This window comes from Plecotus auritus, assembly GCF_963455305.1.
Source record: "Plecotus auritus genome assembly, chromosome: 5".
NCBI lineage: Eukaryota > Metazoa > Chordata > Mammalia > Chiroptera > Vespertilionidae > Plecotus > Plecotus auritus.
Genome location: NC_137776.1, coordinates 81,928,074 through 81,952,444, shown reverse-complemented (window position 1 = coordinate 81,952,444; position 24,371 = coordinate 81,928,074). Strand labels below are relative to the sequence as shown.

General features: G+C 45.8%; 1 protein-coding gene across 2 annotated transcripts in view; it reads right to left on the bottom strand.

Annotated features, from left to right (window-relative positions):
• TMEM163 (transmembrane protein 163) overlaps positions 1-24,371 on the bottom strand; it is a 241,435-nt gene that overhangs the window by 77,499 nt on the left and 139,565 nt on the right. For both annotated transcript variants that reach the window (XR_013960687.1, XM_080670059.1), the window contains exons 3-4: positions 8,804-8,847; positions 7,309-7,400 (exon numbers count right to left, since the gene is read on the bottom strand). Coding sequence is in view for 1 of the 2 variants with exons in the window: in XM_080670059.1 (XP_080526185.1) it covers positions 7,309-7,400; positions 8,804-8,847 (136 nt within the window). In the remaining variant the exon portion in view is untranslated. The remainder of the gene's footprint in view (positions 1-7,308; positions 7,401-8,803; positions 8,848-24,371) is intronic.

The following is a 24,371-nucleotide window of genomic DNA, read 5'->3' as shown; positions in this document are numbered from 1 at the left end:
AACCAGTCGATGACTCTCTCTCTCTCTCTCTCTCATCTAACTCAATAAAAAATCTAAATTAAAAATTATAAAAAACAAGAATTTAAATACAATTAATTTAATTGTATTTAACAGTATGTGTCCTTTTTATACCTGTAAATATATTATAGATTTACTTCTATATATAATTATGAGCATATGTGTGTTACACATACACACACACACACACATATATATATATAGTATGTACATATATACATACATATGCATATACACACACACTTTTCAACTCTTCAAAACATGTTCTCTTTTAATCCTTTCCTGGATTGCCTCCAAGGCAAGTAAAAGAGTAGGTTTAATTTAAACCTCACAGATGAGGAAATGAAAGTGGAGGGTAGTTACATTATGTGCAGCAGAAACAGACCTAAAACACAGTTTTTCTGCCTCTCAGGTTAAAAAAATGACTGCTTTCTGCATTATAGGGAAAACGAGAGGAGATCCACTCACCAGGCCCCTCCATCTGGCTGTGAGGTTGAGAGATGGCCTCGGGGGGTTGGCTAAGGGCTGGGGCTGTTCCCAGCTGTTCCCTCCTAATTCCTCCTCACTCTGAGTTCACAGTCACAACTGCCATTGCCTCACATGAATCCCCGGGGCTCCCCCACCTCAGCAGGACTACACAGCACTGCCTGGAAATGAAGGCAACACCAGGCTTTGGGGTCCAGCAGGGCTGGGTGCAAATCACCAGCATAAATCCCAGTTCTACACCTCTGGGCAAGTCACTCTCCCTCTCAGCCTCCATTTCTTCTCCTGTAAAACTGGAACAGTGACACCTGTATCTCATAGAACTGTTCTGAAGATTAAATGAGATGAACATGAACAGTACCTAGCACGGGACCCAAAGCATGGTAAGAAATCAGTGATGAACTCACCTAAGAGTTACATCAAAACTTATCAGAGACCAGAGCACGATCTCAAAATCCCTCGGACCCCGGGCCATAGTTTCTGCCAAACTGTAAAATCCACAGCCACATGTTCAGAACCTACAGGAACTAGAAAATATAGAATTTAAAAAAACAAAACAAACAAACAAACACAGGACGCTTCCTCCATCTGCTGACGGCAGTAGTATGAACATCACTAGAGGAGCAGCTCATAAAACAGAAAAGGGGTTAGTCAACTAGGGAAACACACAAAAAAAAGGTGGTTATGAAGACAAATAGGATGAGTTCCTTCAAAATGTGCTGCCCCCGGGAAAAGGGATCTCAGCTAGTGCCCTGGTCTCAAAGATGGTTCCTTCTAGACCTGAACAGCGTCTGCTGCACAGACTGATCTGTCGAGCTTCCTGAGCCTGGTGTCACGAAACGTATTCACCCAACCCTGCTGCTCCAACACCCAGGATTCCTTATGGGTCTACTCACAGGCGAAAAGGGAGGACACCACATGGCTACCCAGATGAGGTCTTGTGACAGAGAAAACACCGTGCATTAGAACTTCAACATATCTTTTTGGGGAACACAATTCACCTCATAACAGGGACCAAGGAAGCCCACACTGGCTCTCATCTCTCATCGAGGCCACTGTAGTTATTTATTCTCATTCAGGGGCTTCTCTTGAGCTAAAATACACTCCCAAGCTTTGTCAAGCTAACAGCACTAACAAATGTGGAGGAAATGCAATTCTCTTTCCCAGAGCCCCCAATTTAGGGCCACATCCAATATCCCAAGAGAACAGGGGAGACGTGGTACTATTTTAATATGCTCTTGGTATAAGTCATTGCCTTTGCAGTCTCCTTAGATCAGTACCAAAAGCAAATCCCCAATCCATCATTTCTTAACGGCATCAGTTCCTTTCCTTTGTCCATTTCTGGAGCTGTTTCCAAACACAGCAGGGTTGCTACTGAAACCAGTGATCAAAAGACTATCAAGCTGCCCTGTCGACAGGTAGTTTTCAGGCCAAACATTTGGCTCAGCAAATTGGAAAAAAAAAAAAAAAAAAAAAAAAAAAAAAAAAAAAAAAACAGAGCAAATACTGGCCTGGGTGAGAACCAGTGTGCCCATTTATTTCACATGAGAAGACACACAGAGGATTCATGCCTCTCTAAGAATCTCCCCTCCAGAGCTCTCAGCCGTGCTGCTGAGCATCACGCCATGTGGAGGTCCATTTGGAGCAAGAACAACCTCCCGGGCTGTCTTTGCTCAGTGCTGCAGAATTAGAAGCGTGCAAAGGTGAGCAGCCTGCCTGCCTCCACCTCTCTGTGTCAGTGAGCTGATGGCGTGCGAGAGAGACAGCTGGGACTGGGGAGCCCACCTGGGGCCTCCCACCTGTGCTGATATCATATGTAAAATGTCAGAGGCTCCAATGGGTGTCAATCTGTACCTTCTGTGGCAAGTACCCAGATGGCCCTCTGCAGCTGACGGCAGCAGGAGGCTGTATTTCCTGTGGCCTGACACAGTACCCAGGGCTGAGGATGCCGAAGACCGGGGTGAAATTCCCTGCATCATTGGGCCTTGCCAAGTTCCTCCTACACTGATTTCTCCCACACCCTCCCCCTCTAGTCACTCCTTCCCTCCTTCAATATCTTTCTCACATTTCCAAATTCCCTGGACTTTGATTTATTAATAACTTTATCTGGGTTTTTTAAATAGATTAAAAATGATCAAGCTATCTAAAGAGTCACTGTCCAATATGGTAGCCACCAGCCACATGTGATCTTTTTATTTAAATTAATTAAAATGAAATAAAGTTAAAAATCCAGTTCTTTAGACACTCCAGCCACATGTCAAGTACTCAGTGGCCGCCTGTGGCTAATGGCTACCCCACTGGACAGTGCAGACGACAGACCCATTGCCCCAGAGAGCTCTACTGGTCAGCTCTGGTCTGAAAGCTATAAAGGCAGCATCTGCCTCCATTATCCGTCCCTAGACCTCCTGCCAGAGGCGATCCTGCTGCCAGTCTCCTTTGTGTCCCTACAGGGATTTTTTTCTGTCTACATAAGTGTTGCAAATCTCTTTTACTAAAACAAATAAGACCCTAAACACTGTTTTGCCCCATATGTTCCTCACTGAATTAACCTTGGAGATCACAATGTAAGTGCACACATAGTGCTTCATTCTTCTGAGTGTCCTCCCAGCAATCCCCTGTCACCAGGACAACCACCACCACTTCTGCCTTAGAACCACACTCCCATTCCTGTGTCCGCTTGTGTGGTGCCCAAGCACTTTCATGCTACTCCCAGTCTCCACACCCTCAGACTCTTTCCAACTCTTCCCCTCACTTCGTTGCCTCTCTCATGCACATTTGCAGAGCCCATCTTCCTCCCAGTGAATTCCAAACCAGTTTCTCTGGCTTTCTCCCTCAACACTCCCAGGTACCCGCAGACTAAACCACCCACTCCACCTCCTGTTGTTGCCCCTAAACCCCTGACCCTCTCCTTCATTCACTGAGGATATCAGCACCTACCTCATGTCCTTTGTCGCCTCCCTAAATTCTGCAAACATCCCCTCAATCCCACGTGGAGCATCCAGCCAACACCTGGCCTCACACATGTCCCTGGCCTTTTGTCCTCACCCCACCTCAGCCACCCATTCCCCGCCTAAGTCCACACAAGCAAATGAGCCACCTGTGAAGTCCTGGTTTTTAGCATCCCACTCTCAAATCATTCAAGATCAGCAAGACTTCTAATCCATGGTGACTATTCACTAACCTTGCGTTGTCCTCCCAGCTTGAATAGTCTGGCACGTTCTTGGATCCCTTCCTTACAAATACACTTGCCTCCCTCGCCCCTCTCTAGTTCACTCACCTGTTGAAAACCCTGACCCTGGGTAAACCTGGTCCGCCCTCTCCACACACATATTCCCCACAAGAAGGTGACCAATCAAATAGAGAACTTCATAAAATAAATAACACCCTCCCCTAAAAAAAATGGAGTAACTGCTATAGAAAATAGTACAGAGGTTCCTCAAAAAATGAAAAGTAGTACTATCATTTGACCCAGCAATCCCATTTCTGGGCCTATATCCGAAAGGATTGAAAGCAGGGTCATGAAGAAATACTGGTACACCCTTGTTCATAGCAGTATTATTCACAGTAGCAGAAGTGGAGACAACCCAAATGTCTATCAACAGATGAATGGATAGACAAAATGTGCTATGTACATACATACAGTGGAATATTATATAGCCTTAAAAAAGAAAGAAATTCTGACACATGCTACAATGTGGGTGAACCTTGAGGACATTATGCTACGTGAAAGAGGCCAGTCACTAACAGACAAACACTGTAAGATTCCTCTATAAGAGGTGCACAGAGTAGTCAAATCCCTAGAAACAGAGTGGAATGGTAGTTGCCAAGGGATGGGAAAAGGGTAACAGGGAGTTGTGTAATGATTACAGGGTTTTAGTTTTATAAGATGAAAAGGTTCTGGAGATCTGTTCACAACAGTGTGAACATATTAACACTACTGAACTGTACCCTTTGCTTAAGATGCTAAATTTAACGTTGTGTTTTACCACAGTAACAGAGCATAAAATGAACAAAGCTGTTGGGTGGGCTCCACTTGGTGGTGCTGAAGACACACTGTCTTCTCTGAGCACAGAACAACCCACCCCACACAGTGTGCAGGTGGCAAGGCTAGGGTGCGTCCTAGTCTCCCTGCACTGGCAATGCCAAGCTTGATATTCACTCTGTACCTTAGAGTCGATGTAGGAAAAATTAGAAGAATTAACTAAGGACCAGTTGGGTATTTCCCCATTCTCTCAAATATTATTCTCCAGCAAGTAACTGAAACCCAGTGGCTTTCCTAGCTCTGCCTCTCATGATTCATTCATGCTCATTTCTATGCAAACATCAGTTTCTCAGCTGGCAGTGATTTCATGAATTTTTAATTCACATGGAATGAGCCAGAGATTAAAACTTTAAACTAAGCCAACAATAGAGGGTTGTGAGTGTCGTTTCAATCCCTAGATTAAGAATCTCTGAATGAATTCCCTGGCATCATCACATAAACCATTACCTGGAAATTATCAAAACAACTCCTCTGTGCATTTTTGCCTTTGGAGTATTAATATAGATACACATATCTGCATTGGCCTGGCTATGTGGCTCACTGGTTTAACATTGACCTGTGAACTGAGAGGTCAAGATTAAATTCCTGGTCAGGGCACATGCCTGGGTTTGAGCTCAGTCCCCCATGGGGGTGTGCAGGAGGCACCCAATCAGTGATTCTCTCTCATCATTGATGTTTCTATCTCTCCCTCTGACTTCCCCTTTCTGAAATCAATAAAAACATATTAAAAAAACAAAAACACAATACTTCCTGGCGGTTCCTTCCTCTTAAAAAAAAAAAATAGTACCAGCTTTGAGATCATTAAAACAGTGGAACCAAAGACATTTCTTGTTATCAATCTTAATCTTGAAAAAACTCCAGGACACCTGGCGAACAGTCACCAAGATCCCAACACCATAGAAAAGCCACAACCATGTGCAGCTTTATGACTAATAGGTAAGAAACTGATTTTAGCATAAATCAAATCAGATTAAAAATAAGCAAGTTAGATGAGAAAAGTTGAGAAATTATATCAAAATAGAATCCATATTTTAAAAATTATTAAAATGTTTACATTCTTTCTTCTTTCTACGTCTTTGGAATGTGGTATATATTTTATACTTACAACACCCCTTAGTACGAGACACAAATAAGTGCTAGAATGGCCACTAGTGGCTACCGTCTTGGACGGTGCAACCACAGAACAAAGAAATATGTTCTGACAGGACAGGGACTAGCTCTTGCAATCTGAGCATATCTCCAGGCTTCTGCACTCTCCAGCGTGTCCCCACTGTCTTCCTCAGTGACAGTCAGCAACAGCTGGGAGGACACAGCTGCTCCTTGGGCTAGAGCAGTGTTAGTTCAACTGTGATCCTTAAGGTATCAACATTTGAAATTTTACAAAATCAGTTTACTACCATTGTTTTCTTAAATTTTTTCAACCACAGATTGACTCACCTTTTTCAAAATTAACCTTACTCTAAGCAATGTCATCTGTGATATCACAAATTTGACAACTTTTAATTATATTTGTTGAAAAAGCTAAAACACATTAACATAAGTATTTAATACTTAAAAGAAGTTTTGTGCTCTACCTAAAGCCAACAATGAACTAAACTAAAATTCATCCTCATTAACGAATCAGTCATGGTGTCATCTCTCCAAAGCTTCCTGTTTGGCACATGGAATGTGAGATGATTACTTTCCAAGTCTCCCAGCACCCACCATTCGGACCCCGACCTTTGCATGTTTGAGTCTGACAGAGCATCCCTACCAAGAGTACCTTTCATCTGGGAGCCACCACAAACCAAGCCAGGGGCCCTCATTCCTTCCTGTGTACTCAGCTGCTCAAAACCTGCTGAGGAGGGGTAGAAACCTTGCCCTAATGACCAGTGGTGGCTCAGGCTCAGGGGAGAACCCTTAATAATTAATAATCGTGGCAGTTAAGGTTTACTGAACTACATGCCAAGCACTGTTCTAAAGCGCGCATGTGTGGGGGTGTGTGTGTGTGTGTGTGTACCATACTATGATGATTATATCTCACTCATATAGCTGTCACAATAACCCTAATGAAGAAGTTATTGTTTTGCTGCTTTTCTGAATGAGGAAACGAGGCACAGAGCAATTAGTAGTTTCCCACAGTCACAGAGATAACAAGTGGGGGAGCTGAGATTCAAAGCCAAGAAAGCTCACTCTGGAACCCGTGCTGTTGTCACCCTGAAGATTCCAAATGGGATGAAGAAATGGAAGCTGGAAAAGACACATGTTTTATGGCCACAAACACAAATCCCTCAAAGACAACACTATCCCCCGCAGGACACGGAGACTGAGGCAAGCAATATCCTCTGATAAGACAGGTAGGCAGACAAGTAGACTAAATTATAATGCCCTCAAGACATCTTCTGGAAGTCACCCTGGGGAACTCATTGTACTCAGAAAAGAAGACAAAAGCATGAAAATTCAAGGGAGCAAAGAATCCAATAACACAAGAGAAAGAGGATGGAAGGACAGGCAGATTAACAAATGCATGGATGGATGGACAGACAAATGAGCACACAAATGTTCACTCCAAACTCAAAAGCAGAGAGTATTATAAAGGGACATCCATCGCTCTGACCACTCCAGAAGGGGCCCATCATATGGCTGACATCACACCAGCCAGCCATTCTCTAAGGCACATCGGGACCTTATTCTTGTCACTGGGACCAAAGCTGCAGGGTAAGCCTCATTACGTGGCCTTCATTTGCATGGACGCTGCAGTCTGGAGGAAGGCGAAGTCCACTTACAGGTACTCCCTGTGGGCAGAGTGCACAGCAGCCGCGTTGCTGTAGCGCCACAGGACGATCGCCGATGACAGGACGTCGAGGACGGCATCAAACTAGGAGAAGGAGACACGGCATTAGTGGCTTTCCTGAGTTAACAGGACAGGGCTGAAGACACAAAACAAGGATTCTGTGAGTCAGAACATCTGAGCAAGTGACCTCAGAGCCAACAGTGGGCCCCGGGGACCGGGAGCCCGGGGCACCCCACACGCCAGCTCCTCCTCCTCAGATTCCACGCTGTGCCCAGGGCCTGGGAAACACGCTCCGTGGCGTGGTGGGTCTGCCCCCGGGGCCCTGGCTGCCAGCACTCTGCAGATATGGGGGATCACACGGTCCTGACCCGTGAAATTGGTTTCCCCACAGCAAACAAGATCATCTTGGCATTTTACTGTGTGTCCCAAGTACAATATTTGGGGTGAGGAATCTATTTCTGGCTTTCAATGGGACTGTTCTACATGGGGTCCAGGAGGAGGGGTGGTCACCCACACCTCTGTGCTGTCTGCAAACACTTTGAAATTGTATATAAAATTCAGTGCTTTTGTTTGAATGAATGAGTGAATGTGTGAGGAAGGAGAGAGGGAGGTGAAGGAAGAGGAAGAGAGCATTGTAAGAAAGACAGTGAGAATATGTGTGTGTGTTGTGTATGTTGTGTATGTGTGAGAATGTGTTGTGTGTGTGTGTGTTGTGTGTGGTGTGTGTATGTATGTGGTGTGTATGCGTATTTCTGGAGAGACAGTGCACTCCTTTTAAAGATTCTGAAAAGGTCTGCAACCTCAAAAACCTTAAGTTTTCACAACAAAAGGAAGAAGTGGGTTTTGGGGCAGGAACACACACCCTGAGGCACAGGGAACCCCAAAGCTGCGCAGGAGGGGTGTTTACAAGTGCTCTCCTAGGGTCACTGTGCCATAGCACACTTCCCACCCAGAAAGTTACAAGCACCCGAAGGGGACGTGGGGAAGCTCCATCAAGTGTTTGGCATGCCCAGCCTGTGAGACACCTGAGACCGTCTTCTCTCAGCAGCTCCCATCAGGAAGCAGGCGGGGGTCAGGTTCCCCGGGGTCAGGTTCCCCGGGGTCAGGTTCCCCGGGGTCCGGCTGCAGACTGACTTATCCTGGCAGCAGCAGCCCTAACGCCCACACCTCTGCTTGCACAGCAAAGCCTTCGCTTCCATGTGTGCCATTCTCCAACCGACAGCCTTGGGGAGGAAAGGGCCAACACCCTAAAACATCCTCGCAACCAGCAGTGGGCAATGCAGTCCCCTTGTCTGTTCTGGAGGATTATACAGCTTCCTTGCAGTTTACTCCTGTTGAATTCTAATCCCCCCTAGAATAGATTTCCATAAAAGATGTGCTTGTCATGCGAAGCTCTCATCTGCTAACCACCCCCTCAATGAGGATGAGATCCGTGGGCTCAGGAAAAACGTGCAAAACTTCATAAAAGTACATTTCAGGTTACTTACTGCAAACCCAAAAGCAGAGGCGCTGTACCTCATAACGGAGACAGCTAAAAAGAAAGAAAATATTATTCAGAATATTTTAAGACCTTGTGGATGTTTTCTCTCATTCATGAGTACATTAACATATTTGATCTGCCCTTTTAAACATCAATGGAAAAGTTCCAAGAGAAAAAAGTTAAAAATTAACCGTGGTTGTAAACTCTGAGAACTAAAAAGTGCAAAAAGTGTTGAGAACAGATTCTAGACCCCGCCTGCAATGGCACCCCTCCCAGTGTGCTCTAAGCACCGAGGGGCCAGTTTCAGAGTGAAAATGCTTAAGCATTTGTCAAACGACCACCGAGACTTAGAGAATTTGGCAACTGGGATAGAGAGCTGGGGACTATATAAAACTTTCAAAGTAAAAGTGCAATCACCCAAACTGTTCCCCTAATAAAGTAACTAGTGGTTTCTCCATGCACGTGCCATTCATTGCCCATCAGAGTTTAAAATCTAGTGTAGACCTCAACAAAACTGCTTAGGAAAACAGTAACAAATGACCTTAAATGACAGATGTCTACAAATGTAGATGTAACAATTATAATTAAAGCATTTATCCACATTCAAAAGTCAACCTTTTGGGGGTAATTCAATTAGGTAGCACTTTTGCCCAATTCTGTGATCTGTTCTATGCCCAACCAATGTTCAGCTTCAAAGACTGGTCTCAATTTAACTTAATAAAGGCAGTTCTCAATATTTAACAAGCACAAGTCCACCCTCCAACAAAAATGAAACCCTACCCGATGGGTCAGCAGAGCTGTGGAGGGGACTGTCCCGGCCCAGGCACAGCAAGTGCTCACTGGGGAGTAAGAGAGGTGGGGCGTAGGACACAGATGTCAATGCTCCCACTCAGCTCACCACATGTCCCTTCTAGGGACCCGCACCCTGGTCTACCCATAAGGCCAAAAATGAGTCCTGGACAGCCCTGCTCTCCTTTGTAGCCCTGCCCTGAGCACAAGGGGTCGCCTGACCCAATGTGAAGCAAGCGTATTTCATTGTCTGTGAGTCAGGAATTGAGATAGAGAGAGTCTAATTGGATAAGTGATGTGGTTGGAATTGAAACTTGCAATCACTGGGACTGGGGTTGGCCGTGGTTTGCCATCAAGACTGAGGAGCAGAGAGAGAAGCACGGGTACCATTTCCAAGCCCTTTCTGAGACGCGGCCACATCCCAGTCCTCAGGCTGTGGAATGCAATCCATTACATTCCTGACCCTCTTTGTTTCTGACCGGGGCTGTTCCAGTTATCCCTGCTGATGCGCGTGCTGGCACAGAGAGCAGGGCAGAGGCAGGTGCGTGCAGTGACCAACAGTAACTCCCACAGGCAACAGAGGGGTGCAGTGCAAGGGGCACCAGATTTCCCCCAAGAGCTCAATCTACAGGCACGTGCGCAACAGGCAGCAGATCTCTCAGGGGGTCACCCTGAGCACCCAGATGCCCAGTGGGACACTGAGCCCGCCCGGCAGCAGGTGCTCAGTAACTGCTAATTAAACTGTTAACTGACTTTTATAGAAACAGGTCAAAATGAGTATCTGGTTGTCCCTTTTCAACCTGTTTGAGAACATCTAAGGTCTGTGCCTTTTTTCTCCGTTACTTGTTCATCAGCAGTGGGAACCTTTTGAACGTCTATAGCATCTTCCACAGATGCTGGGCGGACACAATGAATGAGGAAGAGCCGCCCGCAGGAGCTCCTGCTCTGTCTCCGCCTGCGCTGCTCGCCTGGGCACCACCGCCTGGAGGGCACAGCCACAAGAGCACTCCCTCACCTGCACTCCAGGCAGTGAGCCATCACTCCAAGAGGTTTCAGCTGAGTTATCTGGTGACACCACACATGTATACAGTGGGCTAGAGATTTCGGAGATGGACACCCACTCGATTATACAGAGAAAACAAGGACCCATGTTTCAGAAACTCTGGACTCCAACAAAGGAGCTGGTCGTTGAATGGTGGAGTCTCTTCCCCTGACTCAGCCAGAGGCAATGAGCATGCTTTCAACCGCTCAAAGAAGTATACTGCAAAGTCATGTCTGTGTGAGAGAGTTCAGCCTGCCCAAAATGGAATACTCACACCACTCCACCCCGTCACCAAAGCAAATGAGAGCAAGAGGGCTCCAGGTTAACTGCAGTCCCGCAGAGAAAGGAAGGGTTATCGTGAATCATTTATTTATACGTTGGCTTCATCGAGTGTCCCTGGTGATGTGGGAAGGGAGAAAATGGCATGGAGAACCCAGGGTGCACTGAAGGGCACGCCCATGGCCTTGGCTCAGGCAGCCTCCCTCTGTCAGCAACTCCCCAATCCCCACAATGAACATGAGCAAATGGTCATCACTACAGGACCCGAATGGAAGGGGTCGGTGCCTTTTAGGAATTTCTGAAGCGTGTAAAGTCATGGGTTGTTTTCCCCTGGCCTGCAACTGAATGTGACACATCCTAATTCTGGGGTAAGGATGGTCTCAAAAGAAAGGGTTGGTTCAGACAGCCCCTCTCCCACAGAAAGAGAGCAAACTGTGAGGTTTTCATCAGGATGCTTCCAACTTCCCTCCCGCTAAGCCTGGGTTCCTTTTAAAGAACAGCAGGCCCGGCCCAAAGGACACACCAAGGCAGAGATGACCAGGTAGGTGCCCCTGGAGCCCCGCGGGTACTTGGCCAAGGGTAGCTGAAGTCCAGCAGTGCCTGTAGGGCAGGCTGGCATTTAACAGTGGCCAACAGACAATTATGCTGCAAGCTGGCAAGGTCTGCGGAGAGGCAGGCAACGGGGCGGCCGTGAGTGGAGCTCTCCTATGAAAACTGCTCTGGGTGGAGGCCGGGGCCAGAGGGCTGAGGATAATGAAGTCGCGGTGGCTGTCAGCACTCAGTGCGGGGCCTGCTTAACAAACACCACAGCTGCTCTGCAATGAGCGCCGACTGTCAGCAGCCTCCAAAGTCACCTGGGTGGCACTGCTGCTGGAATCTCCTGGGGAAATTTGCAAGAACGTTTCTGCTCCTCACATTTTTTTATTTTCATATCTTTTATTATTATTAAATTTATTGCGGTGGCATTGGTCAACATGAACATAAAGGTTTCAGGCGTGGGTTTCTATGTTACAAGATCTGTGTATTGCTCCTCACATTTAGAACTTGCCTTCGTTGCTCAGAACTTAAACATGCACTTAGGGAGCCGGTGGCCTTCACCAGCCTCCGAGGCTTGCGATTACAGGCCATTGGAGCCTCATTCCCAGGGAGCCCAGGCCGGGTCTCCTGCCTCTTACCACCCAGTGGTAAGAGTGGAGGTTGGCTGCCATCTGATCAGGCTGGTCCTATGCACCCAAAAGTGTGTGCTTAGGATGTGTTTGGGCTCCTCTTGCTTCTGCTCGCTCTCTCTCTCTCTCTCTCTCTCTCTCTCTCTCTCTCCTTCACTGAGACACAAAGTCCATAAACTGTTCATAAGTAAAATGAAGACCTGTAGCCTGGGACCTGCCCAATACCTGTTCCCCATTTGGGTCAGAGCACCCTGAGTGTCTGGGAAACATCTTTCTCCCCACTCTAGTGTATCCTTGTCCTATGGCCAAAGTGAGTCATTCAAAAGTGGCACAATTCAACGTGAGCCCATGAGACTCAGTCCTAAGTTTTTGCTGAAAATATTGGGAATGGGATATCTTTCTAAGAGGAAAGTGTAGCTAGAGTTGGTAGGATAAAAACAGAGCTTCAGGTAGCAATTTTGCCCTCAATGGGAAGAGGCTGCCTGAGAGTAAAGTCAACACAGAGGAAAGCAGATATTGAAGATACGAGACACAAACCAGACCTGGAATCAGCCCGACCTGAAGTTCCTCCCCTGCATTTTTTAAATACATCAGCCAATATTTGTCTTAATTTGCTTAAGCCAGTTTGAATTGAGTTTGTATCACTTGTAGCCAAATGTCTTAATACAATAAACCTTGACACAGTAACCCCATGTCCAAGAATCTCTTTTAATGTCTAAGGAATGGAAAAATTCTTTAAACACAAAAGGTTCATAGTAGGTTTATGTAATTTATAATCATAAAACACAATCTAAATGTCCAGCAGTAGGGTGATGGTTAAAGTATGGTTCATTCAAAAAACTGTGCACCTGAAACCTGTATAATTTTGTTAATCAGTGTCACCCCAATACATTCAATAAAAAGGAAAAATAGGCTACATGTAGCTATTTTTAAAATGTTTACAAAAAGTAGTGTTGTTTAATGCTTATATTAGCATATTAGAATAATGCTATTGATGATAAACAGGTGATATGTTTGGTGCCATCAGTACTGGGAAATGATGGGTCTGGCTAATATAGGTGCAGAGTGGATGGAGAGGTCAGGACAGGCTTTACAGAGAAGGTGACATTTGAACGAAGACTTAAAGGAGGTGAGCGAATGAGCCAGGCAGTCACTTAGAGGAAGAACCTTCCAATGGGAAGAGTCCGTGCAAAGGCCCTGAGGCAAAGTGCCTGGCATGTTTGAGGCTATTCAGCAAGAGGGAGGAGAGGAAAGTTACCCTATATAATAAAAGCCCAGCGACCAAAGAGCAGAACGGCCAGAACGACCAGTTGACCAGTCGCTATGACGCGCACTGACTACCAGGGGGCAGACACCCAACGCAGGAGCTGCCCACTGGTGGTCAGTGCACTGCCAAAGTGGGAGCACTGCTTGGCTGACCAGGATGAGCGGCTGGTTCCGCTGCAAACGCAGGCCAACAGGCAGGAACCTGGGCCGCAATCGTCACCTCCTCATCCCTGGGCTCCTCATCCTCACTCCCTGCCACCTCCTCCGGATGCCCACAGGCTGCACAGCACTGCTGCTGGGCTCACAGAGCTGACCTCGGAGGCTGGGAGGCAGTTTGTTGCTGCTGTGGGACTGAGGCCTACTCTGCCACCTCTCAGTGCTGTTGTCCCTGGGCCTGGCCCCGACCAGGTCCCCTGGAGAGGCGAGTGCTCTGGCTCCTTGGAAGATGCCAGACCAGGGAGCAGCTGCTCAGAGGGTGGGTCCACAGCTGCTCAGCTGACCGGGATGAGCAGTGCTCCCAGAGCAGGCCGATCCCCGCAGGCCATGCCCCCACCAGTGCATGAATCCCATGCACCGTGCCTCTAGTATGAGATAATAGATTTCCCTATAGTTTGAGCAAAAAATTAGGTACAAAAGAGCAAGATACAAGATTATATGTGATATAAATAGTACAACTATGTTTAAAAAAATGCATTGAAAACAAGTTGAAAAAAAATCCCTCAACAGATAACAGTGATTAATCTTTGGTGGGTAGAAATATTTGAGTGGATTTCTTTCCTTTCAACCTATTTATATTTTCCACATTTTCTATAACCATCATAGATAGCCATTCAATCAGAAAAATATCCATTTTATTTGGGGGGAAATTACCCAACTCATAACAATATAGCCAAAGATCTAAAAAGAATAGCAGAAACCAGGTTTGTGATGCACACCTGGGGATAGTGCACTGTGAGCTCATGAATGCCTCTGCCTAACAGGAAAGCACACTATTTTACATGTCCTTATGACACCCAAGTTTCTGAAATCCATCTCTCCAGGCCAAGTCACCTACATGAGTGGGTTGCTGATTCCCCAAAGAGTTCACCAGAGCATGGTGGAGGGTCAGGCAAGCCAGGATGTGGAACACAAGCAAAAAGTCACTCCCTCTCTAAGGGACAACCTGCCTCCCAAGATTTTGCTTGTCTGCACTCTATTTTCATTGATGTGTCAAGCAGGTAATCACAGCTACAATTCCAGAAGCACACATGCAACAGAAGTCTTGAATAAATATTTACACGGGTCTGGCTAAAGACCAGGTCTTCTCTACATTCAGGCCAGAAAGCATGTCAGCTGGAAACTCAAATTCAAACAAAAAGACAGCTGGAAAGTGGAGGGACCCAGGCAACCCATTGTTAGGGCAAAGCCAAATGCAAATCACGAAGCTGAATAATCAGCAGGCTTTACAGAGGGTTGTGGAGGTCCAGACAAGTGCCTTGGAAATACACAGGGAGGAGAGAGTGCCAGCAAGGCAACTGAGGGTCAATGCCGAGAGCCCCTCAACAAGGAATGTTAAACAAAGAGTGCCATTCCTGTCGCAGGCTAGTTTATAGCAACAATGAGGGCCCAGCTGTCATCCTCTCCCAAGTCAGGCAATAATTATCTTGAGCCTTAGCACTCTTTATCAACACCCCAGGCCCCATAACACCTCCAAGTTGCTAAATTATCTAACCAGTGAAGCTCTGCTAATAAATCAATCCCACTTTAATTAGACCAACCCTGTCACACAGAAGCCTGGCAACCACACCCACAGCCATGGCCCTAATCCAACTTGAGAACACATCTTTCCATCGCCACCTTCATCATCATGCTACTACCCAGGCAGAAGAGGTGCAGCTAAGAGGGGTCAAGTTCATTGATTTATGTCCGAACTCACTTCAGCAAGAAACCTCCAATAGCTTCTAATGCCCTCCCACAAGATTATAACACACTACAGAAATCTGTGACGCGATGTTGAACTCAGTCATCAATGAAGGAAACGAGGACCAAGCAGTTTGAAAAACAAATCAAAACTCCCGGACTGCAGCACCATGACTTCACTCTGTAGTTCATCTGCACAGACCAAAATCTGCAAAGATCTGGAAGGTTTTGTTTAACCTGCACAGTATTACTCAAATATCAGAACTGGCTAACAACATTTTAAAATCAGGAGCTCTCAACAAATTTAAGAACAAGAAAAAGGAAAAACAACAACAACAAACACCTAGATTTTTGGCTTCCCAGGAAAAATTGAGATCTGCCAAGGCAGGCTGGCCCTTTCTCCCCGAGGTGCCAGTGCTGTGTTCAGATGGGGCATGTGAACTTGGGCACCTGCCTGTCCCTCAGCATTAGACCCAGCTGGCCTCTCCCACCTATCTGGCCCCCCTGGGTATCTGCCCCAGTAGGCTGAGTATGAGACTTTAGATGTAGCTCATGAGCAGCTTAAGGGAAAGCAATTCCCAGCAAATGCCTGACAAATACTCACTGTGCTGCATGAACAGTAGCCTCCAATATTTCCCACTATATAATTCTCAGCAAATTACTGCCCGCCTGGTGTGGCTCAGTGGTTAAGCATTGACCTATGAACTAGGAGGTCAGAGTTCCATTCAGGGTTAGGGCGCATACCCAGGTTGTGGGCTCATTCCCCAGTAGGAGGTGTGTAGGAGGCAGTCAATCAATGATTCTCTCATCATTGATGTTTCTATTTCTCTCTCCCTCTCCCCTCCTCTCAGAATTCAATAAAAATATATTTAAAAATATATATAGTGCCCAAAGCGTGGGCCATTCTTTGAGAGTTCTTTGTCTTCTCTAGAACTCAAGAACCATTCATTAGCTCCAGGCAGGCTATGGGCACTACCCACCTAACCCGAACTCTGCAAGTCAACAGGCAGGCACACCCCTGCCAAGACCTCAGGGATGATCACGAGTCTTTCTTTCACATGACCAAGAGGTGGGTGGTCACATACAAAAAGTGGCCACAGTCCCTCCCCCACAATAATCTGTGCAATCCACAGCAAGAGTGGGCTTGAAGAGGTTGTAAGATATTGCCCTTAAGCGTCTTCGATGTGGGGGGTGGGGAGTGTCACTTGATAATGACCTGGACCATTTTGCAATAAAAGATGCACTTGCATTCAGGTTTGTACCAGGAAGCAACCACCAAGATGTCTTGCCTGGACCCCCATATGTCTTCCTGCCCTCCTACCTGTACCTCTGCCTCAGAATTCTTGACATGCAGCCAAAGTGCTTCTACCTGTTGCACTCCGGGTAAAGGCAAGGTTTTAATAATGGACTAGTGGGCGGGTGCACGAAATTCATGCACATTAAAAGGGGATTAATTAGAGGAAATAATTTAATATTGCTATTTGCCCTTTCTCTATAATAGAAGTGTCAGAGATGAAAGAAAATTAGTAAAATGTATATGAAAACCTTCCTCCTGTCAGAGTCTGGGGCGAACCACAGGACCCAGAGTCAAGTCCCCGCTCACCCACATGCACCTCAAAATCGCGTGAGACTCAGACCCGGCTGCCCACCCCCTCCCCCCCGCCCCCATTGGGATAGATCCAGACCTGGCAAGTCCCACCCTTGTCAAGCCCCGCTGGGCAGGGAACGTAGCCTCAGGTCCCCTGGCCCAGCGCCAGGATGGTGGGGCATGCCTTGAGGTCCCCTGTCAAGCCCCACCAGGTGTGGGACATGGCCTGAGGTCCCCCGTCAAGCCCCACCAGGCGGAGGGGGGGGGCGCAGCCTCAGGTCCCCCAGCTGGGCACTGGGAGGGGGGAACAGCCTCAGGTCCCCTATCAAGCCCCATCGGCAGGGGGGTGCAGCCTCAGGTCCCCCCTGGACAGGGGGCATGGACTGAGTTCTCCTGACCCAGCACTGGGGGTGCACCTTGAGGTCCCCTGTCAAGCCCCGCCAGGCAGGGGGGCACAGCCTCAGGTCCCCTGGCTCGGTGCTGGGGTGGGGGATGCGGCCCAAGGTCCCCCAGCCTGGTGACAGGCTGGGGGGTGTGGGCTTAAGTCCCCTGTCAAGCCCCCCCTGGTGGGGGGCGTGGTCTGAGGTCCCCCAGCCTGGAGCTGGAACTGGGGGAGCAGCCTGAGGTCCCCTAGCCCAGCACCAGGACGGGAAGCGCACCTTGAGGTCCCCCGTCAAGCCCCGCTGGGTGGGGGGCATGGCCTGAGGTCCCCTGTCAAGCCCTGCCAGGTTGGGGGCATGGCCTTAGGTCCCCTGGCCTGGCACTGGGGTGGGGGGAGCAGCCTGAGGTTCCCTAGCCCAGCACCAGGACGGGAAGCACATCTTGAGGTCCCCTGTTAAGCCCTGCCAGGTGTGGAAGGTGGCCTGAGGTCCCCTGTCAAGCCCCACAAGGGTGGGGGAGGGTGTAGCCACAGGTCCCTGCTGATTGGTTGTTAAGGCTCCTTATGGGAACTTGGCCCCAGCTGTGGGTGCAGCCATCTTTGTGATGGAGTGATGGTTAATTAGCATATTCCCTCTTTATTAGATAGGAGGATAAGGTGCCAGGGGCTGACCTCCTCCCCTGCCCTCTCACTCCACCCCAGGCCCAGGGGCTCCTCACGGACCTCCCCACAGGCTGCATGCCCCTGCCAGGCCCGGTTCTAACTCTTTCCTCTGCTTGATGCATTCTCCCCAAGGATGCGCCTGGCCACTCCCTCATCTCCTTCGGGACTCTGGTCACAGATCACCTCATAGGCCTGTCCTGTCCAACTTATTTCATATTGCAACCTGCCCCAGCTCCCACTCTTAGCTCCTTGCCACTTTGCTCTACCTTTTCTTTATCCAGAGCACATGCCATCTTCTACCACACTATTCAATTTACTTACCTATGAAAATTGTGTACCATCTGCTCCCTCCATCTATTAGCATATAAGCTCTATAAGGGCTGGAAGCTTTGCTGCTTTGTTCCCTGATAGCCCCCAAATGCCTGGATCAGGGCCTGAACACATGAAAGCATTCAGATTGATTGACTGAAATAGTACCTTAGCTCTAACTCGCAGTAAACAGGGAGCTTAGGGAGAAGCAGACAGGACCAAGGGTTCAACACCAAGAGGTCTCGCTGTGCTCTGGGCAGCCATTTCCTGAGCAAATGGAGTGGTGCCAGCACTCTGTGGGCATAACGAAGAAAGCAGCCTCAATAACCACCATTCTTTTAAGGAGAACTTGAAGCATCTAACTGACAACAACCAAGCACTATGGGAAGAGCAAGAACAGCCCTGAACCCCGAAAGCCATGAGTAGCAGAGAATTGTACAAGAGGGGAAAAAATCAGAATAAGAACAACCCAAGGAGAGTGTCCAGCTGGGACCAGGGCCCTCCCACTGTCCCCACCACACCCTACGTTGGCTCTGCTTCATGAAACACCCCGACCCCCATTCCAGAGCGGGTATCCATGTTATGGAACATCGAGTTGGACAACTGCCACTTGAAAAGGAGAGACCCAGTGCAGACAGGTTCTCTGTGGTCACACAAACAGAAGGCACCCGCTCACAGACAAAAAGCCAAGAGCCCAGGTTTGCATGCGGGAGTTTCTTCAAGCACACAGCACACTTTCACACTGCTTCTTCTAAACTGGGAAGAGAGAGAAGGACGAGCTGCTCAAAGCCATGCTTACCCAACTTTTATGAATGTTTATGAACTACCTTCAATGGAGTAAACAATCCACCCTCACTTGATGCTACATTTATTCCAAAGACCTCAATCACCAGAACTAATGGTAGGAGCATGGTTCTTGCTCCGTCAATAGCATATTCTCCCTTAAATGTAATTTTATTCCTGCCTGTGCTGTGGTTTCCCATGATGCCAGAACCACTCTCAAGAAAGTAGTCTATTGCCTGTGGGCGGAAGCCCAGCCAAGTCTTCACCCAGGTTAGTGGGACAGCCTCAGACACTCAACCCTGTCCTGCAACCCACCCTGCCCAGACCAACGGGGGGGAGGGGGGGCTGAGCTCACCAATCATTCTCTCACTCAATAAACAAACATTTATTGAGCATCTACATGGCACAAATGAGCTGGGAATGCAGCAGTTACTTGCCCAATTATTTGATGAAATATGCCTCCTAAAGCCCTAACTATCCCTTAATTTCAGAACACTACTACTTTTGCCTGGTGAATAAAGTATTTATTGAGTAGAAAACAGAGTCAGTGGAAAATTTTATCAAACAGGACCTTCACAGTTTGTCTTCTCCAGCCTTCTAATTGCTTTTCTGGTTGCTAGGAATTTGAAACCTGAATGCTCATTCTCAGTCCATTATTTCTAACTTGGCTCAGTGTCTCTCCTCTGGTACCAAAAGCCTTCTGCTCCTATTGTCTTCACTTTATCACACAAAGATCCTGTGTCTCCTCCGGGCAGCATATGAAAACTTGAAGTCAGAAGTGTATTGTATTCAGTTTTCTATCTCCAGGGCCTAGGAAAGCTCCAGCACACAGTTGGCACTCAATAAATGCTTGTTGAGGAATAAATATTTCAGGAATCAGTAAACCCTAATAATAATGTCTGGTTCTTACTTACCATTATATAATGATTAATTCATGCAAGAAACAAAAGCTAGTACTATGGGCACTGAGAGCTGGCAACAGCATGGATCATCCTTGTCAGGACACTAAGATGGTTCTTTGACCCTGCTGAGACCACACCATACATTGGACCGCTTGGGTTTAAAGAGCTGACAGGAACTTTTTTAAAAAACAGAACATATTGTGGGGAAGAGGAATACACTGAATAAGACTTTAAAGACTTGGCTTAAAATAGTGGTACTGAATAAATATTTACTCATTTGAGCTGATCAAAGTCATTAGAAGACCATTAACATTATCGCTGAGAGAATAAAGTTAAGCATAGCAGAATAAAGGCCTTTTTCTCCCTCCCCTCTCTATCACTCTCCTCTATAAAAACCACCAAAGTAACAAGGAACACAGAAAACCAGAGAAAGAGCATAATGGTCAAAGAAACTAGGAAAAAGCCAGCTTCAAACCCCAAGTTGTAAAGAATGTCTACCACATACATTAACACTTACATTACACTGCAGGAAGGTGCTGAGAGTTGACAACATACCCCAATCACATCTTATTCTGAGCTCAGAGTTTTTCACAATATAGTGGTACCATCATCAAAAGCCCAAATAATTACCCCCTATATGCAATACCAAGTTGGGGGATGAGCTGCAGCATCCACTCCTGAGCCCTTTCCCCATATTCCACACACCAGAGAGCAAGGGAGGTGAACCCAAAGGAGTAGCTTCTGGTGTAAGACAGCCACTGGTGTAAGAACCAGGCAGTTGGAAACCCAATGGCATTTCCACTGAGAGGAACAGAGGCTGCAGTGTTAGACGTGCAGTCTTCTCTGGCTTACAGGTGGCAGACGCTCCCAAGGTGGACTACCAGGATGGATGTAAAGCCCCGTGAGAAGAGCTGCTCGAACTCAAGCTGCATGCTGCTTCCTCAGGCCCCAGCTCTCCACAAAACCCCATTCATGAGAACAGTGAGGTCCTGGCTAACTGGCTAACTGACAGACAAAGCCAGGGAGCCAGAAAGAATCAGTAAGTGAATTCAGGATACATTAGGCCACCAGATACTAAGTCAATATACAAATATCAGTTATTTCTATTTTACCTACAAACAGTAAGAAAACACGGTTTTAAAAAGACACTATTCTCAACAGCATAAAAAATAAAATACTAAGAATAAACTAATGAAAAATGTGTAAAATCTCTACCTAGAAAAATAATAATATACTATTGGGAAACATTAAAGATGATTAAATATATGGAGGGACACATCATGTTAATGAACTAGAAGACTGAATATTAGCAATCAAAATTCAATCAATATTTATCCAGCAAAACTAGTATTTAGAGTTGAAGAAAAGATAGGAGCTTTCCAGACAAGAAGAAGCTAAAGGAGTTCATCACCACCAAACCAGTATTATAAGAAATGTTAAAGGAACTTCTTTGAGAAGAAAAAAAAAGATAAAAATTTGAATAATAAGCTGGTAATAACATATCTAGAAACAATTACTTTAAAAGCAAATGGATTCTCGGTGCGAGGTAGCACCAGGCAACAGAGACTCTGATACTCGATTCTTGGCGTGGACACAGGAAGCATCTGACTCCTGACACGCACTAGGGGACTTTGATTTTTGGCACACCCCAGCAGGTTCTTTGTTTCAATGTGACGCAGGCAGGGCCCCAGATTCTAGGTGCACACACGAGGCCACACAAAGCGCCTGTGACTCTGACCTGGGGTGAGCGTGGCTCCCACCACCCCATAGCAGCCGCACGTCGTGGTGTCAGAGCTCTTCAGTGACACTTGGGGGGTGCAAAATTCCCACTGCACATGCCCAGGCCCCTGCAATTCGACATTTGAACCCTCTGGTGATAGTCAGAATGGGGAGACAATGAAACAATCCCCAGAGGAAAGAAAAAGAGGAATCGCCAAGTAAGGAAATAAGTGAAACGGAAGCATGCAACATGACAGAAAAAGAATTCAGAGTAATGGTCATACAGTTCATACACCGGATGGACGAGAAAATCAACAACCTATGCAAAAATCAAGAAGAAATGAAAAATGATATAGCTACAATCAAAAACACCATGGAAGGCTTCAACAGTAGACTGGAAGAAGCAGAAGACTGAATTAGGGAGTTAGAAGATAAAGTGCAAAAACAAGCCCAATCTGAACAGCAACTAGAAAAAAAAATTAAAAAGCAGGAGGAGAGCCTAAGGGAGCTTTGGGACAATGCAAAACGAAATAACATACGTATAATAGGGCTGCCAGAAGGACAAGATGAGCAGCAAGGATTAGAAAATTTATTTGAAGAAATAATGACAGAAAACTTCCCTGATATGGGGAAGAAAAAGTTACACAAGTACAGAGAGTCCCAAGCAAGATGAATCCCAAAAGACCCACACCAACACACGCCATAATTACAATGGCAAATGTTAACGACAAAGAGAGAATCTTAAAGGCTGCAAGAGAGAGACAGAGAGTTACCTACAAAGGATCCCCCATCAGATTATCAAATGATTTCTCAACAGAAACACATCAAGCTAGAAGAGAATGGAAGGATATATACAAAGTGATGCAAAGCAAGGGTCTGAATCCAAGAATACTCTATCCAGCAAGACTATCAATCAAAATTGAAGGGGAAATCAGGAGCTTCAGAGACAAAAAAAAAAAAAAAAGGCTAATGGAGTTTATCACTACCAAGTCAGCAATGCAAGAAATGCTAAAGAGAATGCTATAAAAAGGAGAAATAAAAAGGTAGGAAGGAACACAGGCTCAAAAAAAAAATGTCTACAAACAAGTACCTTTCAATAATAACTTTAAACATAAATGGACCAAATGCTCAAATCAAAAGACATTGAGTGGCTGAATGGATAAAAAAACATGACCCATACATATGCTGTCTACAAGAGACCCACCTCAAAACAAGGGACTCACACAGACTGAAAGTGAAGGGAAGGAAAAACATCTTTCAGGCAAATTGAAATGAAAAAAAAAGGTGGGGTAGCAATACTTATATCAGACAAAATATACCTCAAAGTGAAGGCCACAACAAGAGATAAGGAAGGCCACTTCATAATACTAAAGGGATCAATACAACAAGAGGATATAACCCTGGTAAACATATATGCACCCAATGCAGGAGCACCCAAATACATAAAAAAAAAAAACTCCTGGAAGATATCAAGGGAGAGATCGACAACAATACAATCATAGTAGGGGACTTTAATACACCACTGACTTCACTGGATAAATCCTCTAGACAAAAAAAATCAGCAAAGAAACAGCAATCCTAAATGACTCACTAGATCAGATGGACTTAATTGACATCTTCAGAACATTTCACCCCAAAGCCGTGGAATATACATTCTTCTTAAGTGCACATGGGACATTTTCACAAATAGACCACATATTGGGTCACAAGCAAAGTCTCCCCAAATTCAAGAAGATTGAAATCATACCAAGCATCTTCTCAGACCATAATGGCATATTAGAAATAAACTCAATAAAAACAATCCAAAATACTCAAACACTTGGAAGCTGAATAACATGTTATTAAATATTGATTGGGTTACCAATGAAATCAAAGAAGAAATTAAAAACATCCTGGAAACTAATGACAATAAAAACACAACAATCCAAAACCTATGGGACACAATGAAAGCAGTCCTGAGAGGGCAGTTTATAGCTCTACAGGCCTACCTCAAAAAACAAGAAAAAATGGTAGAAATCATCTAACTCTACAACTCAAAGAATTAGAAAGAGAGCAACAAGAAAAGCCCACAGTGAGCAGAAAGAAGGAGATAACAAAGACTAGAGCAGAAATAAATGACATAAAGACAAAAAAAAAAAAAAAAAAAAAAAAAAAAACAATACAAAAGATCAACAAAACCAAGAGCTGGTTCTTTGAAAGGATAAACAAGATTGATGAACCTCTAGCCAGGCTCACCAAGAAGCAAAGAGAAAGGACCCAAATAAACAAAATCAGAAATGATAGAGGCAAAATAACAACAGACCCCACAGAAATACAAAGGATTGTTAAAAAATGTTATGAACAACTCTATTCCAACAAACTAGACAACCTGGAGGAAATTTACATATTTCTAGAAAAATACAACCTTCCAAAACTCAATCAGGAAGAATCTAAAAATCTCAATAGGCCGATAACTATGGAAGAAATTGAAGCAGTCATCAAAAAGTTTCCAGCAAACAAAAGCCCGGGGCAAGACGGCTTCACAGGAGAGTTATACCAAACATTCAAGGAAGAACTAAAACCTATCCTCCTCAGACTATTCCAAAAAATTCAAGAGGAAGGAACACTTCCAAGCTCTTTCTATGAAGCCAGCATCACCCTAATACCAAAACCAGATAAAGACAACACAATGAAAGAGAATTACAGGCCAATATTCCTCATGAACATAGATGCCAAAATCCTCAACAATATACTAGCAAATCAGATCCAGCAGTACATCAGAAAGATCATACACCATGACCAAGCAAGATTT